This window comes from Ciona intestinalis, unplaced genomic scaffold (assembly GCF_000224145.3).
Source record: "Ciona intestinalis unplaced genomic scaffold, KH HT000095.1, whole genome shotgun sequence".
In the NCBI taxonomy this organism is placed as follows: Eukaryota; Metazoa; Chordata; class Ascidiacea; order Phlebobranchia; family Cionidae; genus Ciona; species Ciona intestinalis.
Window position 1 is genome coordinate 163,721 of NW_004190417.1, and position 17,807 is coordinate 181,527.

Below are 17,807 nucleotides of genomic sequence, written 5' to 3' on the forward strand. Positions count from 1 at the left end.
GGACTTGCGAATTACGTGTCCATTTTCATCATCATGTTTTATTTCCTATGCACATTTGTTTCAGCGATGACGTGCGAAGCAAGAATGTAACTTCTATCACCGAAAATTGCCATCTTTATGCCTTGAAGACAGACAATATCTTCCAATTTTTTCACAAGTTCTGTTTCACACACGCATTTTGGTGGCTTTTGCATAGGGAAAGCTCCCGTTTCAAGAAATACTCACCGGGCCCCCCACCGGGCGTGTTTTAGTATGACTCGTAACACCGGGTCCTCACCGGGTCCCGCCGGGCCCCACCGGGCCCCGCACCGGGCGTGTTTTAGTATATTTTTTTCCACCGGGCCTCACCGGGCCCCGCCGGGCGTGTTTTAGTAGGACCCCACTGCCAAACGATACGATAACGATAGGGAAATCCCCAAACCTTAACCGACTGCTCCCTGATGCGTTGAACCGACGTTTATGATTGTTAACGATGGACATACACATTGCTTCCGACGGCCAGTTCGCAGTTACGTATTGTGTATTCAAGACCAATGACATCTGATTTATTGGTTTATTGTTTTGAACTGATTATTTTGTATATATTCAGCTTAATATGTCAAACCAGACACTGCTACTTGCAAATAATCATAACATAACATTTAGTTTTACTTTTTATTTTTGTGTCAAAACACAAGTACTGAAACTAAAAACTGTTTATTATTGTTTTGAACTGATTATTTTGTATATATTCAGCTTAATATGTCAAACCAGACACTGCTACTTGCAAATAATCATAACATAACATATAGTTTTACTTTTTATTTTTGTGTCAAAACACAAGTACTGAAACTAAAAACTGTTTACATATAAAAGTACTTAAAATAAAACATGTGTACGTATAAAATAAAAGTAACCATACAAAAAACTTAGGTACAAGTATAAAAACACTACCAACACTGAAAAATAATGAGTTATAAAATTCAAACATTTGAAAAACTGAAAAACTAAACAGGGCTCAAGTATATCAGCATACTGGCAGTGAAAAAGCACTAAGTGGTATTGAAGAAGTGAACAATTAAAGTGCATATAGAATGTTAACAGTTACAGTTACAGTTACCCTGTTTACATGGAGGTTTAAGTCGGATCCGCATCCGACTCATCGATCCGCTACTCTCGTTTTCGGCGAAGAGAAAAAGGCGGATCGGATTGAAGCCGACCGATCCTCAATCCGCTCAGACTAGTGGTTTACGGGTCGGATTTAGCCATCGAGTTGGATTGAACCAACGGTACACATTGGTACAAAGCATTTCTCGCGTCGGTAGAGTCTCGAAATTTCACTTCTCCACGTATGCTCTGACGCAGTCTGCATTAGCATACGTAACGACCTGTCGGCGTCGGATCAGAAGGCGTTAACGACGGCAGTGTGCATTGGGCTTGAAAAAAACTGAATAGGAATAAATGAAGTTTAAATTCGTAATGTATTTCTTCTCTCTAGGTAGATTCTAGATCGTACACCTATTTATACGATGATTATATCGTCCTGCTGAAAAATTAAAAACTTTTAAATGCAAAAGCACAACGGGTCCTAGTAGGGTGAAGGTATCTCTAAAAATTATAAAATCGTTTCCCTATTGTAACAATTTTTCAAACGGAGTCAACATTATTACCGAATACCGCGGCTTTTTAGCCACAAAGTGCTTAGGAAATCTGTAACTTTTAAATGCACAAGTAAGACGGATTCTAGTAGAATGAGTATATCTCTTAGATTTAATAAAAAGTGAAAACACTTCTCATCAAAATGACGTCACTGGCAGTCTTTTGTTTATGTTGTTTATTTCGCTTTGCAAAGTATTTTAAAAATGGTTTGTATTCAGACAGTTTCCGTTTACAATTCCGCCCTAAAAAAATGTCAGGCCAAGACTAATGGACGTTGGTCCTAACAAAAGTTAGTATTGCTTGCGCCATGGTCCTGCCGAATTCGTACTTGTTTTTGTGCACGGTAGTGGTCATATAGATCCCTTTTCATCGAACAATTGTTCTTGTTGAGCACGTAGTGGTCATACATAGAACCTTTTTCGTCAAACAGTTGTACTTGATGTTGTTGTGGTTGTTTTTCCGGCGATTTTTCCGCACTTATCTCAATTCTTAGTTTTTTAACCCTTAATTTAAATCATTTTTTTTTAGCACGGTAGTGGTCATATAGATGCTGTTTCGTCGAATAGTTTTTCTTGTTGTTTTTTTGCGCGACTTTTTTTCGCACCAATCTCAATTCCTAATTACAGGATTTATTCTTAAATCCATTAATTAAAATCAAATCGTAATATGTATTTATAGTTTTTAGACTAAATTTTCAGATTTAAAACCGCACATTTAGCGTGTGTGCGCCGAAGGTAAACGGGTGCATTTTTCCTATGGTTATCTACGGTATAAAAACCGCGTTTCTCGTTTCTCCGCTCTTTTAGTTTACCGCTCGCAATAAATCATAATGCAGCCGCCACAGTTGAATAATATTATAATATTAAGGTATACCTTCTAACAGTACCTATAATATAACGTGATTACAGTATATCCAAATTCACAAAAAAGGGTCTTTAAGCGACGACAAGGTTAACTAATGTAAGTTAACATGTCAACACATAGTACAGGAGTTGTACTAAGCGTATTTACACATATGCTTTCAATCCTTATAAGTCTTAAGTTTAATGAGTTATAATACACGAATAAATGCATTCTATCTACTGCTCCACAGTCACCAATGGCGACTGAAACCCGCTTTGTTCGTTATTTCTAAGTTATTTTTTTGATCGAGCTCAGTCGACCGTTGTAGGAAAAGGGATAATAAATACAAATTCAAACAATTTGCGACAAACCCGAAATTTTACTTGCTGGCCATTTTCCATTTGTTTTTTTATTTATTTGTCATTATGATTGTTTTTTTGTTTGTTTTTTATTCCAATGTTTATTTATACCGTGATGCATATTAATGTAATGCACTTGTTTTCTAAATCCTACATAAGTGTGCACTCGAAACTGTTTATTGTAAACTTTGAGGGAATTTCTTTTTGGGGGTTTTATTTTTTCATCACGCTCCAATCTTTGGATCAATCTTCTTTAAAGCCGACTCCCCCCTATGTACGGGTTGTGTCCTTACGCACACTTTTTTCCAATTAGAACTTTAATATGTTTAATTAAATGTTGTTTATTTAATTTTCACATTGTATCGTCTATAGTGTGTACCGCTTTGTGTATAGCTCACATTATTATCATTATTATATAGCACACTTCCATCTGCATGTCACTCAGTTCTGTACATATTTCAATATTTCATTGATTCGAGTATGTTGATGTATCTCTTCTCTATTTATGCAATTCTCTTATAAAATTTCATTTACATATTCCTTTTCTTTTTTTATCTTATTCTTCATATCCCTCTAACAGGTTTACTACCCCAAGTACCTTAAAATTGCAGGTTTTTAACCAACACCAGGAAGAACCCTTCTTCACTAACCTGAGCTCCAGGCATCATAAAGATTGATCTACAGCGACGATGGTCATGATTCAAGCAACAACTCGCAACTAACCCGACATTAAACTTGCTGCCCACTTTTCTTTTTTATTTTCTTTTTTATCCCAAGTTCTTTAAACTGTGATGTGTATTAGTGTAATGCACTCGTTCTAAATCTTACATAAGTGTGAACTCGAAACTGTTTACTGTTAACTTTGGTGGAATTTCTTTTCGGGGGTTTTGTTTTTCCATCATGCTCCAATCTTTGGATCAATCTCCTTTAAGGCCGACTCTCCTCATTGTACGGGTTGTGTTCTTACGCACACTTTTCTTCCAATTAGAACCTTAATATGTTTAATTAAATGTTCTTAACAAAATTTTTACATTGTATTGTATGTAGGGTGTAACGGTCACGCCTTTTATCCAAAACATTATTTCTTTTTTTTTATCAATAAGCGTGTTTTAACTACTGTTGTTTTACCGTTACTACCCGTCTTTTCGCTTTTTGTCAACTCTCTTGTTCTTCGTTATCGTGACCGAAGAGACGAAATAAATTTCATTCATTCATTCAACGGTCACGCCTTTTATCCAAAACAATATTTCTATCTTTTTTATCAATAAGCGTGCTTTAACAATTGTTGTTTTACCGTTACTGCCTGTTTTTTCACCTTTGTCAACTCTCTTGTTCTTCGCTATCAGGACCGAAAAGACGAAATAAATTTCATTCATTCATTTATTCATTCATTCATACTCTAATCATACTATTCAATAAAGTTTGTTTATGTTTTAAGCTGTGATCGTAAATGCTTGTTAATCACGTTACCCCAGATTTTGTAAAAATGGGAATCACGATGCCAATCCTAAATCACCGTTTTAATATGTGCAATACTAAAGTTGTTGGGATCATACAATAACATGTTTTACTTTTTGTTATACACAAATGAGTTTCATAGTGAACTAATTCATGCAAATATTTTTTACATTTGTGAGTTGAACCAGGTCACCTGGTTAAACATATCGTGTGACTTTATGATCTGCTAACTTTTATAAATGTTGGCGAGACAGATACAATTTATTGAACATAGAACTGTATTTCATACAATGCTTCTTTATTTGTTATAGTATCCAAAATACTGATGCATGTGTGCAATAAGCTAATATACATAAACTTTTTTATATATTCTTTGTCAAACTTTAATATTCTTTGTCAAAATATAATGTCTCAACCCCAAATAGGTTTAAAATTATATGCAATATAACAGCAGTGGCTTCGATTTAATAAAAAATAGGGCTTGCGACATTATAACATGTTAGCTGGAAGTCGGTTTGTAAAACACGTATAATTATGCGTTTTAGTCAAAGTGTTAATTATTGCGATCTATAAAGATGCCACAGAAAAATTATACATCCATAGAAAACACAAAACAAATGTATTTCATACAAAACGAACCGGGCGTATATATATTTTTTTTATTGAATTTAAAGAAATCAATTTGACTTAATCTACTTTGCAATGTAGCTGAAGAATCCAGATTCTGGGTATACCTACTGTCTATTTTTGCAATATCCCAATAAAACAATCTCCTACAGCCAATAAAATGTTACGTAAAAAAGAAAATTGAGGTAAAGCTTGGGCTTTTAAAGGTTTGAAATTTAAACGTTTGAAAGTCTAAAACACAACGGTAATTTGTTTTCTGTTTCGAAAAAAGTCAAAAACAAGATCACGGGTATTTGTGACATTTGGGACCCTTTAGTTAGTGTCTGCTATGTTCAATATGTCCGCTATATCCACAACATTTACTTTGTCCGCTATGTTCATTACAAAAATATGGTTGACATAGTGGACATAGTGGCATAGTGGACATGGTGGACGTATTGAAATCAAATCATAATATATATTTATAATTTTAGACCAAGTTTTCAGAATAGAAAACCGCATAATTAACAAGTAATTAACGATTACTACTTTGTTTGTTTATGGCGCCATTTCCTATTTAAAATGTACTTTAACATTGGTTAATCGAGTGTATTCGATACATTGATTTTAACTAAGCTTAGTTTTATAAACCATAGTGTATAAAACTGTCCAGTTATTGAATAAACAATGATTTAACGCTTGCGAGTCAAGTAAACTGCCATGCATCGGGAACTCGTTGGTAACACAGTATTCGAGTATCCTATACCTCGTATTAAAGGAAAATAAATCCAAAATAATTGTTACGGCAGGCGGAATCGAACCGGACATTAGGCCACCAAAGCGTGCGCCATAACCATTAGGGCAATAGATCAGGTAATCAGGTTTTTGGAGACAGCGCTTATACTGTCTGGGAAAGAACTCGCATCGATTTACGACTAAAATCTATTTCCATTAAAGTGGGGATGCAATAAAAGTTTTCGATCGAGTTCAGTCGGCCGCTGTGGTATAAAGGCGGGTTCACACTAGCGCCGATGGCTGGCGATTCGAAAGAGTCTGGCGATTTTTTGACCTCACTTCCTCCATCGCTAGCGATACGAGCGACAGAAAATCGATTAGAAACAGCTTCTACTCTGTCGATGATCGCTACCGATGAACGGGTTTGGCGCGAAAAGTAACAATTTTCGCGTTAACTGTTTCGCTGTAAATTAAACCGTGGAGATGATTTTCCCTTCCTGGTTTTTTTTTCAATCGCTCTCTCCCATCGACAGCAAAGAACATAGATATCAGTGATTTCTATGTTCTTTGATCGGCAGCGCTTTTATCGCCCGTAGTGTGAACCCGCCTTAAGGGGGTACTTAATGCTATGGTAATTATTAGTTTAGGACGTGCTCACGCATTAAATCTTTGATCCCTTGTATTATTAAACCATAGACATCTTAACAATAATCATAGACATCCTATTGTTAAGATGTCTATAATTAAACTATGGCTATGCTTTAACATTAACGTTATTTGTCAACTTCAGATCAATAATAATTTACTCTTATTCAAACTGTTTGTAAATTTGAGTGGTAATTATGGATATGTTGCTAGCTCTGCCGTTTCATGATGTCTTGTTTCCAAAGATTTTGGATTTTTTATCTATAAAAGAGGTTTTCTTATTAAGGGAAGTATCCAAAAAGTACCAAACAACGGTGGATGAATATTTTATGACTTGCCGAAAGCTGCAGTTAGCTGAGGTAAGATTGTTTAATATTTGTTTAAATCTAAACTTTATTTAATTATTTATTTCTTTAACTTGCAACAGTAACCAATCCTTTCTAATTACATTTGTTGCTTTACAGCACAGTTGTGATGTTACCCCAGAAGCTTTTCTACTTATGACTAAAAAAAACAACATTTTGCAAGAGTTAAATCTTAACAATTCAAAACATTGGCTTGATGACAATTTGTTTTTATCCGTGGTAAGTTTAGAACTTCACAGAATAAAAAATACGTAGGGCTATACAGAGAATACGGAAAATTTTTTTTCCGCTACGAGGCGATGACAAATTCGTTTCTCTATTCTATGGGGAGCAGTTAGTTTCACAGTTTATACACATAAGATATAAACCCCTAACACTAACCCCTACCACTAACCCCTAACCGATAACCCCTAACCGCTAACCCCAACAACTCGCCAAACAAAAAAAAACTTGAAAAAAAATATAAAAAAATATTCCACTGTGCGGGAGTCGAACCCGATAAAAATGAAACAAAGAGAGTTTACCACCGCACGCATACCGCTACACCACAGACTCGACAACAGTGAACACAACGTAAGAACGTATATAACCAACCTAATGTGGGAAATATGTTCTTACTAGTGTTTTATGTATTTAGAAAGCTAATTTTATTATTTAATTAATTTGTTTTACACTTATTAACACTTTGTAGTGCTGTTTTGTTCGTTTTTCCGTATTTTTTAATTTAAATAATTACCGACACCTAGCAGAAAAAGTTTTCCGTCTTCTCTGTATAGTCCCATGTGTTAAAATTTAGTTTTGGTACATTGGTGCTGTTACTTTAGTTCTTATTTGTCGTCAAGCAGGTTTTCTTTACTAAATGACAATGGTGAAAAAGTAAACACTTAAATGGGCATGCCAACCAAAAATGAAAATTTGTATATGGATAGAGATGGCCCTATGTTACCTAATGGTACCATCAAAGTAATGGCGGACACTTGGTCAATATTTGGGGGTGTTGACAACTAGAGGTCAGACAATATTTACGTTTTACCGATAGTTGGTATCGGTCAAAACGCGAGGATGATACACTGATATATAAAATAATTTGTGCGAACCGACGTGCGTCCTACTTGTTCTTTATTTGTGTTAGTTTTGCCTTCCCGGGCGTCTTGTTTAGCCGTTAACTTACGTGCGTCGTAGTTTCGCCTTTACATGCGTTGTAGTTTAGCCTTTATGTGCGTTGTATTTTAACGTCCACATGCATTATTTAAGACAAGCAAACATACAATGTTACCTAATGAGAACATGCAGAACAACCATTTTTTCTTTATTAAAACTTGTAACATCGTGAGTTATTAATTTTAATTAATACTGATTTTTTCATATGTTTTGTTAGACTTAGAGTGTCAATTATCGGTTTCAATGGAAAAAAATTGAAATCTGGGCCGAGCGACGAGCCTTATGCTATTGCTATAATGTTGCACACGACAGCGAAAAAATATTAAAACCGAAAAAAGTGAAGCTACTAAAAGATAACGAGACTAGTCAGCGTAGCTTTCTATTCAATTATTTTTCGTTCTTGTGAATTTGCTCTCTCGCAAGTAACGAATCGCAACGTCAGCTAATTTGATGGTATCAAATTATAGCTGATGTCGAATTACACGAGATGTTTCCGTATCTTTATAATGGGTTTAAATATTACATTCTTTCCCTAGGAGTTGGAACATTTTTTCATTCAGTTGTTACGTTACTTGTCCTATTACAACATAACTATTAATTATGACATTTCATAATATAATAAATAATAATCGGGAAGAATGTGCTCACTGCCCAACCAACCACGAGATCGAAACATCATGTATGAGCGTGGCATTTTTTACGCTCTGCACCAGCGAAGGAAATAAAGGGAGACGCGTACGGTAGCATACATTCCACACGTAACAAGCGAAGCAATCGTCGTGAATTTATTCTTGTGAAAAATGACGTAATGAAACTCTGGTTTTGTGCGGTGCCAACAAACAATGTTATTTGGCTTCTATCCAAGCTCGACCGGGACGATACTTTTTAATATTATATTACAATCTCTGTTGGTTCTAGTTTACTAATAGCGTCGCTCTTCGCTATTATATTTACAGCAATTAAAATTCACATAATTGCAATTTACCTGCATTTTTTTGAACTAATCATCAGAAACAAAAATTATACAAAAACTACAGATCATATGGAAGTGAACAAAACACGATTGTTTTATAACAATCTCGTTTGTAATGTAACAATCGGAATGGTTTATCAAAGTTATTCTGACGTAAATAATCGTTACATTATCCACGATGGACATGCGTAAAACTTACACCAATGTTTCATTTATTAAAAAGACGTTTCTTAATTTACCGCATAAAGTAGAATAGATATATTAGTCTGCAAGAACACTATCTAAAGCGTTTGTATCGCGTCAGAGATAACGTTGACTGGACGTAAATATCTGCATGACATATTCTTTTTGAACGCGCTGGTTGCCACACTGGCTGCATCAGTTATAAATAGTTTTTAATTAAATATTTTTTATATGAATTTTACAATTTCCAATACTAAAAATTACGAAACGTCTTTAAAATCATGTGCCTTGTATTATTTTGATTAGCGACGCTTTTGAGCTAAATAGGAATGCATTCTCATACGCCTGAACTTTGACCGTTTCTAGTTTCTACTGAAGAAGCCAAATTTTATTTCAGATTTGGTGTAATGAATGCTTCTTTTACAAACCCCATAAAACGTTTTTTTTGTCAAGTTTTTGTTTAACTTAGTAATTTGAATAACAGTTAGGAAAAAAATAAGCCAAATAAATGTCCTTTTTACCCACAAAAGCTGTTTGCAGCCCTGGAGACTTGTATAAAAGAACATCGGCAATATGCCGAGGATTTAAAAGATGCGTGGCCGGGCGTGACGTCACGAATCGCAACGTCAGCGCGAATTTGCCCGTCTCGAATTACAGTCGGTATCATATAACACAAGCGCCCAATGTTTCGTATCTGATTAGACTGATTTTTAATAAAAAAACATAAATTCCTAAACTTTATATTGAAAAAATACAGAGTGCTGCATTACGTCTTCTCTTTCACGGCAACCCACGTGTTCTAAATGATTTTAATTAGCGACGCTTTTCGTCCAAAAAGGAACATATTTTCGAACGCCTTTCTCCTTAATGACGCCATAAGTTCGTGCTGAGCTTTTTGTTGAATCTCGGCGCACGGCAAACCTGAGCTTTTACAACTTCAACACATTCCTATTGCTAACACCAAATTCACGAAACATTACCAACATCGTCTGCTTCATAGCCCAGGTCAAAGTATTTATTGCAAAAGTATCAATCCTTTACTTGATCGCATACGTAAAAAGGCAAATACCCAACCTGTTTTCAAGCTCCTGCTGGCTAAATAATCAAAGGGACAATCGTTATTATGACGCAAATAATCAGCGTGTGAATTGCTATTATGTCGTAATCAATTGCCAGGTCAAACAATCGCTATTATGGTGCAATAAATCCACGTGTGAATCCTTACTATTTCGTATTAAACATGCCGCTTGGCTGAGGAAAACATCCTAAATATACAGCAGTGCTACTTCTGGAACATATTTAGGCTATTTATTACCTCAAATTACATTTATTTTACACACAGCTGTGAGAAAAGTCGTGTTACCAATTTCCGCCGAAAAAAACCTATGCGCCGCACGTATACAAGGACGTTAATGACGTCATAGTCAACGCGCAGGTGCGTTAGGAAATCGGTGCGCCTGACTTTATTTGGTATATACGACATACTATATGTATTATATTACCTCACTTTAAGCTTTTATCGCCTGTAATTTCTGCAATTTCGCGTCTGCAATATATTGCTGTGATTATATTTTGTTTAAAAAATTTTTTTTTTGAGTTTTTTACTACATCGTCGGCAATAAACTGCCGACGGTTTGTCCAAGGCAATTACCGACGTGAGTCTCCAGGGCTGTGTTTGTGATAAAATATTTTTTTTAGCGGGTTATGGGGTTGTCCTTTCTTACCCCAATTAGCCCATTATTTTTTTATTACCCCACTTTACTATATTTAATTAAAAATTGTTTATAACTGTTACAGCAGTTTTTTTTTTTAATTCATTATAAAAAAGTTCAAAAGTTTTTCGCTTTTTATTTTAAATCGAATATGGAAACATTGGGCGCTCGATACGTGCTGTAGTTCGACACCGGCTGTAATTTGATATGGGCAAATTCGCTAACGTTGCGATTCGCTGCTTGCGAGAGAGAAAATTCACAACGAACGAAAAATAATTAAAGAGAAAGCTTTACTTTTTTCATTTTTAGTATTTTTCGCTCTAATGGCAGTAGCATAAGGCTAGGTACCATGCCCAATTTTCAGCCGAGTGTTAAGTGTCGAAAAAGGAGCACTCGGGGATGAGCTTATGAGTTCGGGCTCGGCTCGGCACATCCCTATCATTTTTTATATGGTTTCTGCATCTTGCAACATTAGAATTCATAAAACGCGTCTTCTCTTGCGGCCTATACATTTGAATTCAGATAAACAAACAATGTTTTATTGCTACAACATATTCTTAACGATATAAGGCGTAATAATCAACCTAGATCTGAACCAGAAGTATTGCTGTTTTATATTCACGATGTCTTCCTTAGCCAAGCAGCAGGTTTATTAAGTAATAGTAGGGATTCACACTTGGATTCTTGCATCATAATTGCGATTGTTTAACCTGGCAATTGATTACGACATAATAGCTATTCACCTGTTGAAAATTTGTGTTATAATAGCGATTGTCCTCTCGATTATCTAGTCTACAGCTGCTTGAAAGCAGGTTTGATATTTGCCTTTTCACCTAAGCGCATTAAAGTATCGTTAGTTCGCAAAGAGAGTGTCAGCTTTATTTTGTATTATGAAAGTGTTTAAAATTAACCAGCACTGGAGACTCAGGCAGGCAATCGGCAATTGCCAATGGTTTTGCCGCTGCATTTGGAAAAACCGTTGGTAATAAATTGCAGTAAAAGGCGAAAAAAATTATTTTAGCAAATTATTTTCGCGGCAATAATATTGCAAACGCGAAATTGTAAAAAATTAGGGCGAATAATCTCAAAGTGAAGTATTATAGTACAGTAATACATTATAATCGTATAGTTATTGCATATAGCAAATGACATTAGACTCACCATATTCCCAAATACTTTGGGTATGTGCAGTGCTGTAATTCGTTGCCAGGTCTTGCCAACTTAATCATTCTGACGTGATAATACGTCACACCAGTGGCGGATTTAGAGGGGGCTGTTTGGTGTTTAAATACCACCCTCAAAAATTTTATACATACTTTTACTTACGTAGCTCCAAAAACGAAGAACGGCGATCGTCAGAGTAACGTTTGTTTGTGGTCGGTGTAAATCAAAATTATCTTTTGCCATCGATTGTCGTAATAGGGCTAATAACTATTGTGCTAAATATTTTAATACATGCGCACACATTAAAGCTTTGCTCTCTTGTTGTATATATACATATTTTAATAACAAAACATTTGTGTATATTTTTTAAAAACAGGTCTGCAGATGCCCAATGTTAAAGAATGTTGATATTACTAACTGCTCACGGCTTACCAATCGTTCGCTGCACACTCTTGCTTCGTACTGCCAATTTCTTACAAGACTTTCGATTCATGGCTGCCATTGGATAGACAAGGTAAATATATATAAAATATTCAATTTAAGCAAACAGATCATTTGTAATTTGTCGTATTCAGGGCCGTCTATATATATTGTGCTGGGTATGCAAGCCTACCCTGAGAATTGGGTTGCAACATTTCCTGGAGTAAATTTAACAATTATAGAAGAAATTTCTCCTTAAAAAATTCTTACAAAAATAGATTTAACATTACATTACCATATAATTACTCCATACTTATCAATACAACACATTTCAATATTAATATATAAACGAATGTGAGACAACTGCTGATATCAGATTTAAAATTTCTAAATGATCAATTGTTGCTCTAAAGATTCCATTGTGTGGGAATTTAATGGGTTAACTTAAGTCCTGGGTTGAAATGACTTCTAGAGAACCTAGAGACTAGAGACCGACCGATATCAATTTTTTCCACCGATACCGATATTTTACCGATATTCGACACTATAGCGAAACATGTGAAATGATCAGTATTAATCAAAATTAATACCTGTATTCAAGATACTGCAAGTTATTATAGATAAAAAGTGGTTGGTCATCACTTAGTCTACATGTTCTTAATTGGGAACTCCAAATATGTTGCTTTTGTAGAAAACTATGACCCACGTGGTGTTAGTAGGGGGCGGCAAACAACTTGAAGAACCAGCTTAAAGGCCAATGCCACCAACTACATCAGAAGCAAGACCTAAAAAGGTGCGGGCAGCTGAAGAGGCGACAGGCAAGACCCAAGATTTTAAACACTTTTGTGCTCAAATTAGCTAATATTACACCAGCTTTAATGCCGTAAATGACCAGTAACGCCTGTACCTGTCAAAAACCGATGTTACTGGACATGTGGTCAAGCAGTTCTTTCATTTACAACAAGTGAACAACCCTTTGAATTCTTTTTCTTGGTTACAGTGTTAATTTGAGCGCAAAAGTGGTCAAAATCTTGGTTCTTGTCGGCGGCCTCTTCAGCTGCCTGCACCTTTTAAGCTTTCAGCTTTTTTTTCTGACGTAGATGGTTGTGTTGGGCTTCAGGCTGAGTTCACCTGGTTTAAAGCTGATTTTGTACTTCAGGCAGTATTATGGGCAGTGCTTTGGGTAGTTTGCTGCCACCAACTCGAACTGATACCCCTTTACAGGTGAAATCTTTCTTTCGCATTTGGCATTGCCAATGTTCATCTCTTCCCATCCAGGATCTTTTAGGAAGGATATGACATTCACATAGGGCGTCCCATACTAGTCACCTCTGCAACCAAAGCAACTGCAACGACATTCATAGCCTATTGTCCCCAAAATCAGTAACAACACAGAGACCCCATAAAATCGCCAGCTATACAACTTCTAAAAGCGATACAAACTAAAAAGTGGTTAAAATTCAGTAATTTGACTGTAAAATATAATTTCTGACCTTGAAAATGACCTCGGATAGTGTTAAAAGTAACGCTATTGAACTCGCCATCCTCAGGTACTCTAATATGGATACCATGATTGTGTCTCTAGCTTCTCTGGAAGTCATTTTAGTCCAGAACTCAAGTTAACCCTTCGGACTCAAGTTACAAACCTTGGACATTGAAGGTTTCAGTACTTATTTTAAGGAATCTATGGTTTTCGGAAATCATGTGTTTTGTGCGATTTTGATTAACGGTTTCTTCTGACCAAAACCGAACATGTTTTTGTGCAAAACCATCACGATTTATACATATTCGTAACAAGACAGCTACTCGACAATACTACATTTTAATCTGCCAACTTTGTAATTCTGGATTCTATAATGGTGTAAAAGTTGAGTAAACCTTTGGTGGCATGTGGTCAATAGTGGTGCGCCGACTTTTATCTGCACTCGATCTTGATTAACAGGTTTTTAGCTAATGTCTCGGCTCTCAGATAATGCGGATAAAACCATTATTGGACCCTAGCTATTGGACTTTACCAAAGTCAAATGGTTTGTATCTCACCTCATCTCTAAGATATATATAGTTAACATTTAGGTGCCGCATTAATTTTGGTCCAAGTCATGAATTACAGATGAAATTTGCGAATTATACAACAGTAAGCAATGTGAATGCAAGAAACAGTGATGTATCATTGTTTTTCCATTCGTGTGGAAGTGAATTATTACTATTTAGTATTTGCCACCCAATGTTTCCTTATCTTTATCTTTACTATTCGTCAGACCCAGAAGATTAGGAATTGGATGAAACAAAACCTTACAACATCATAGTTATGAGTAAAAATCAGACACTAAATCATCATCTGAACCATTGTCTGTTTTCTTTCAGCAGCAACAGTAGCAAAAACACTGTAAAATAGTAATCTTGGGATAAAGTATAAATGAAATTGCCAGAAACTGCTGATAATAATAGGGCAACAAGTTAATTGGTCAAAAATAACTTAATCTTAAAGCAGACGTTCATATTTAGTCTCAAACAGCCTAAAATGTACGTATATATACATGGACTTAAATGCTACACTTGTAACAATGATAAAACATAATTCGTATACTTATGTGTTATGGCCCTGCAAACCATTGTTACCAAAAATATACGAAATTCAAAACCTTTGGGGTTTTTCTTGAAGCATTACATGAAAAATATTTTTTATAGCATTAAAGATCAATATTCATCAAACATTGTTGTCTAGAAAAGATTTAGAATTCCTTAAAGGTAAATTTAAAATACCAAGATGCAGCAACGCCCAGCATCTTTGACAACTTGCACTTGCTACAACAAACAAGACGAATGCCAGAAATGCCTGGAACTACGACCCCGAAATATGCATACAAACGGTCAATAGGCTTGACGACTGAACATGAGCTGAAGGTGAAAATCGTCAAAGAGCCAACATGGTCCTCTTAGACGTCTACCGATATATCAGTTCCAAAAAATCACTCCACTTTAATTGTTTCTAATTTCTAAAAGAATAAAGAAAATTCAAATTTTATTTCTGATTTGGTATATTGAATGCTTCTTCTTCAAGAATATATAAAAAAAAATGTAAAACACGGACTTTATTATATTTTAATTTTTTGATTGAACCTATGCTAGGTACATACCAGATTATGCTGATTCATCATATTTTCAAACCTAATGTTAAACACGAAAAAATGACTTTTTATAAAAAAATGGCACAGTAAGTACTAGTGATACATAATAAACCTTGTAATATAAAAAAGTGCAAAAAATTAACTAATAAGAAAAAAGTGTTGGGTCAGCATATTATGAAGCTATGTTAAATCGAAAAATTAAAACACTATGATTTCTATGCTTTACAATTTTTTTATATAGTTTTGAAGAAGAAGCATTCATTATACCAAATCAGACATAAAATTTGAATTTTCTTTAGTATTTTAGAAACTAGAAACAATAAAAGTTGAGTGAATTTTTTTCTATAGAAAATCCCACACATTGCACCCCGGCCGATTTAGCAGTCTGGAATAGGTATGTCTAAGAAACCCTATTTTCTGATTAAGTTAGTACAATAAAGGGTGAATAGTTATGTTCAGTTGAAAAAGAAATATGTTTGAAAATTTATGAACTTATATTACACTTTGATTTTAATCAAGATATGACAAAATTGAGATGTGTGAAAAAGTTTTGCAAATAATAAGAACAACAAACAACTGTCCGACAGAAAGCTACTAACATGCCCGGTGCTCAGCGTGTCAATTGCTACAACCCTCACATGAAGGCTTCAAGATAACATCTTTTATTGTTTACACTGAAATATGTTCTGCTAAAGTTTAAAATGATATTGAAACCTGGTCACGACTAAACCATTACTTTAGTTTTAAATTAAATATTTAAATATCAAATTAATGTGTGCTGGTGCCGCAACTAGTGTTTAAGTTCCACCGTGCCACTTATGAACTTATGTTTTTTCATAGTCAATTGCATCGATGTTTTTTTCCTTTATACATTTACCTAATACTTTGTGTTAACAGTTTATTCAAGTATTGTTACTTCAATAATGTATTTTTACATGTAGGATACTTTCAAAGTTGTTATTTCAAGTAATCAGAATCTGATTGATGTGGATGCAAGTGGTTGCTGGTCGCTGGATGATGACTGCATAATTACAATGGCTGCAAAATGTACAAAATTAAAAAAACTTGCGTTGGTGAATGTATATCCAATCACAGATCGTTCAATAGACTCACTGGCACTTAATTGTAAACATCTGACAACACTAAAGGTTTCTGGATGTTGGCGAATAACCAACACTTCTATTGGGTAATTTTAACTACATTCTTACTTCGGAATATGCTATAGGTCATCTTTGAAGATAGATAGTTATTTTTGGAATAACAAGTTTGGCGTGTTTACCTTTATACTTATGTGTCACAGTTAAACCTTTCGGAGACAAACTTTTTCAATTTGTGCTAAGCTGATGACATTATAGTGAAAGTTAACTTTTTGATAAAATCTCATGGAGGATTTTTAAGGGTTAAGTTTACTTCATTTTGAATTTGTATTTCCTCTAATCCACACATGGTACAAAAACATCTAAAAACCACACAAACAAAAAAGGAGGTTTTACATTTCTGTTGTTAATAAATATTTAATGGCAATCGTTTCAGGAAAATAGGTGAATACTGCAAGAAACTACACCTACTACATGTGAAGGACTGTAGAGACATATCGGAATCTAGTCTGGCCCGACTAAGGGTTCGAAATGTTGTGATAGACAAACCAGTTCCACCCAAGACTTTTTCTAGGAGGCTATTGGTTCAACCATATGTCAACCTACAGGTGTAATATATATGGTGTTCAAAGTTACGTGTTAAATACTTTGATATGTGTTGTCAATTTCAATTTATGAACGCAATGTGTTTAATCGAACTCGTTAGATATTGTTGTTGGTTTCCTTTTGTTGAAAGGTTTAAATTAGGATATACTTACCTTATTGGACATTTTTGTTAAAAAAAATATAAAACTGTCCTTTTTTAATTCCCACAATGTCACAGAAAAAAAAAATTCAAAGTTTGGTTGGCTGAAAAACTAAGTTTTTGACTGGTTAAACAAGTGCTTATGCGGGAGTAAATGGGAGAATTCTTCTATTCGATCTTTTTTGATTTTAAACTTATATGTTTAAATATTTTAACTCTTTGTTATGTTTTCTTTAAATGACACTATTTAAGGTGCTCTAGTTGACCAAATTTAAGGTTATCCTTCTGTCATTAGTCCCATTTATTTTGTTATTCTGTAATCAACATGCCTATTTGTTTGCTTGCCTAAATGTCCAATTTTTTTCTTTTTTTGCAGCTCTTTCTTGTTTTTTCATTCGTCTATCAAGAAGGATGTAATTTATTAACTAAATGAAAACTGACACTGTTGTTTAGCAGTAGGAAATAAATTATTGTTCTACGCATTTCCGCATTTCGTGTTCGAAAGCATACTAGAAAACGCCCGGTTTTATTGTTCTAAAACAGAACGTTGAAGACGCATGTTTGTGCCAGAACCG

The 17,807-nt window shown here is 34.8% G+C and overlaps 1 protein-coding gene and 1 long non-coding RNA gene across 2 annotated transcripts; both read left to right on the top strand.

Moving 5' to 3' along the window:
- The first annotated feature begins 6,389 nt into the window (after positions 1-6,389).
- Positions 6,390-17,712, top strand: LOC100178899 (F-box/LRR-repeat protein 15). The gene is made up of 5 exons (XM_002128811.4): positions 6,390-6,643; positions 6,749-6,868; positions 12,219-12,356; positions 16,332-16,576; positions 16,924-17,712. The coding sequence occupies exons 1-5, from the start codon at positions 6,482-6,484 to the stop codon at positions 17,099-17,101; spliced, it is 843 nt and encodes a 280-aa protein (XP_002128847.1). The 5' UTR covers positions 6,390-6,481; the 3' UTR covers positions 17,102-17,712.
- On the top strand, positions 13,136-14,160 carry LOC113475077. Its single transcript, XR_003396817.1, has 2 exons — positions 13,136-13,486; positions 13,813-14,160. It is a non-coding gene; the product is annotated as an uncharacterized LOC113475077 (long non-coding RNA).
- Positions 17,713-17,807: the final 95 nt, after the last annotated feature.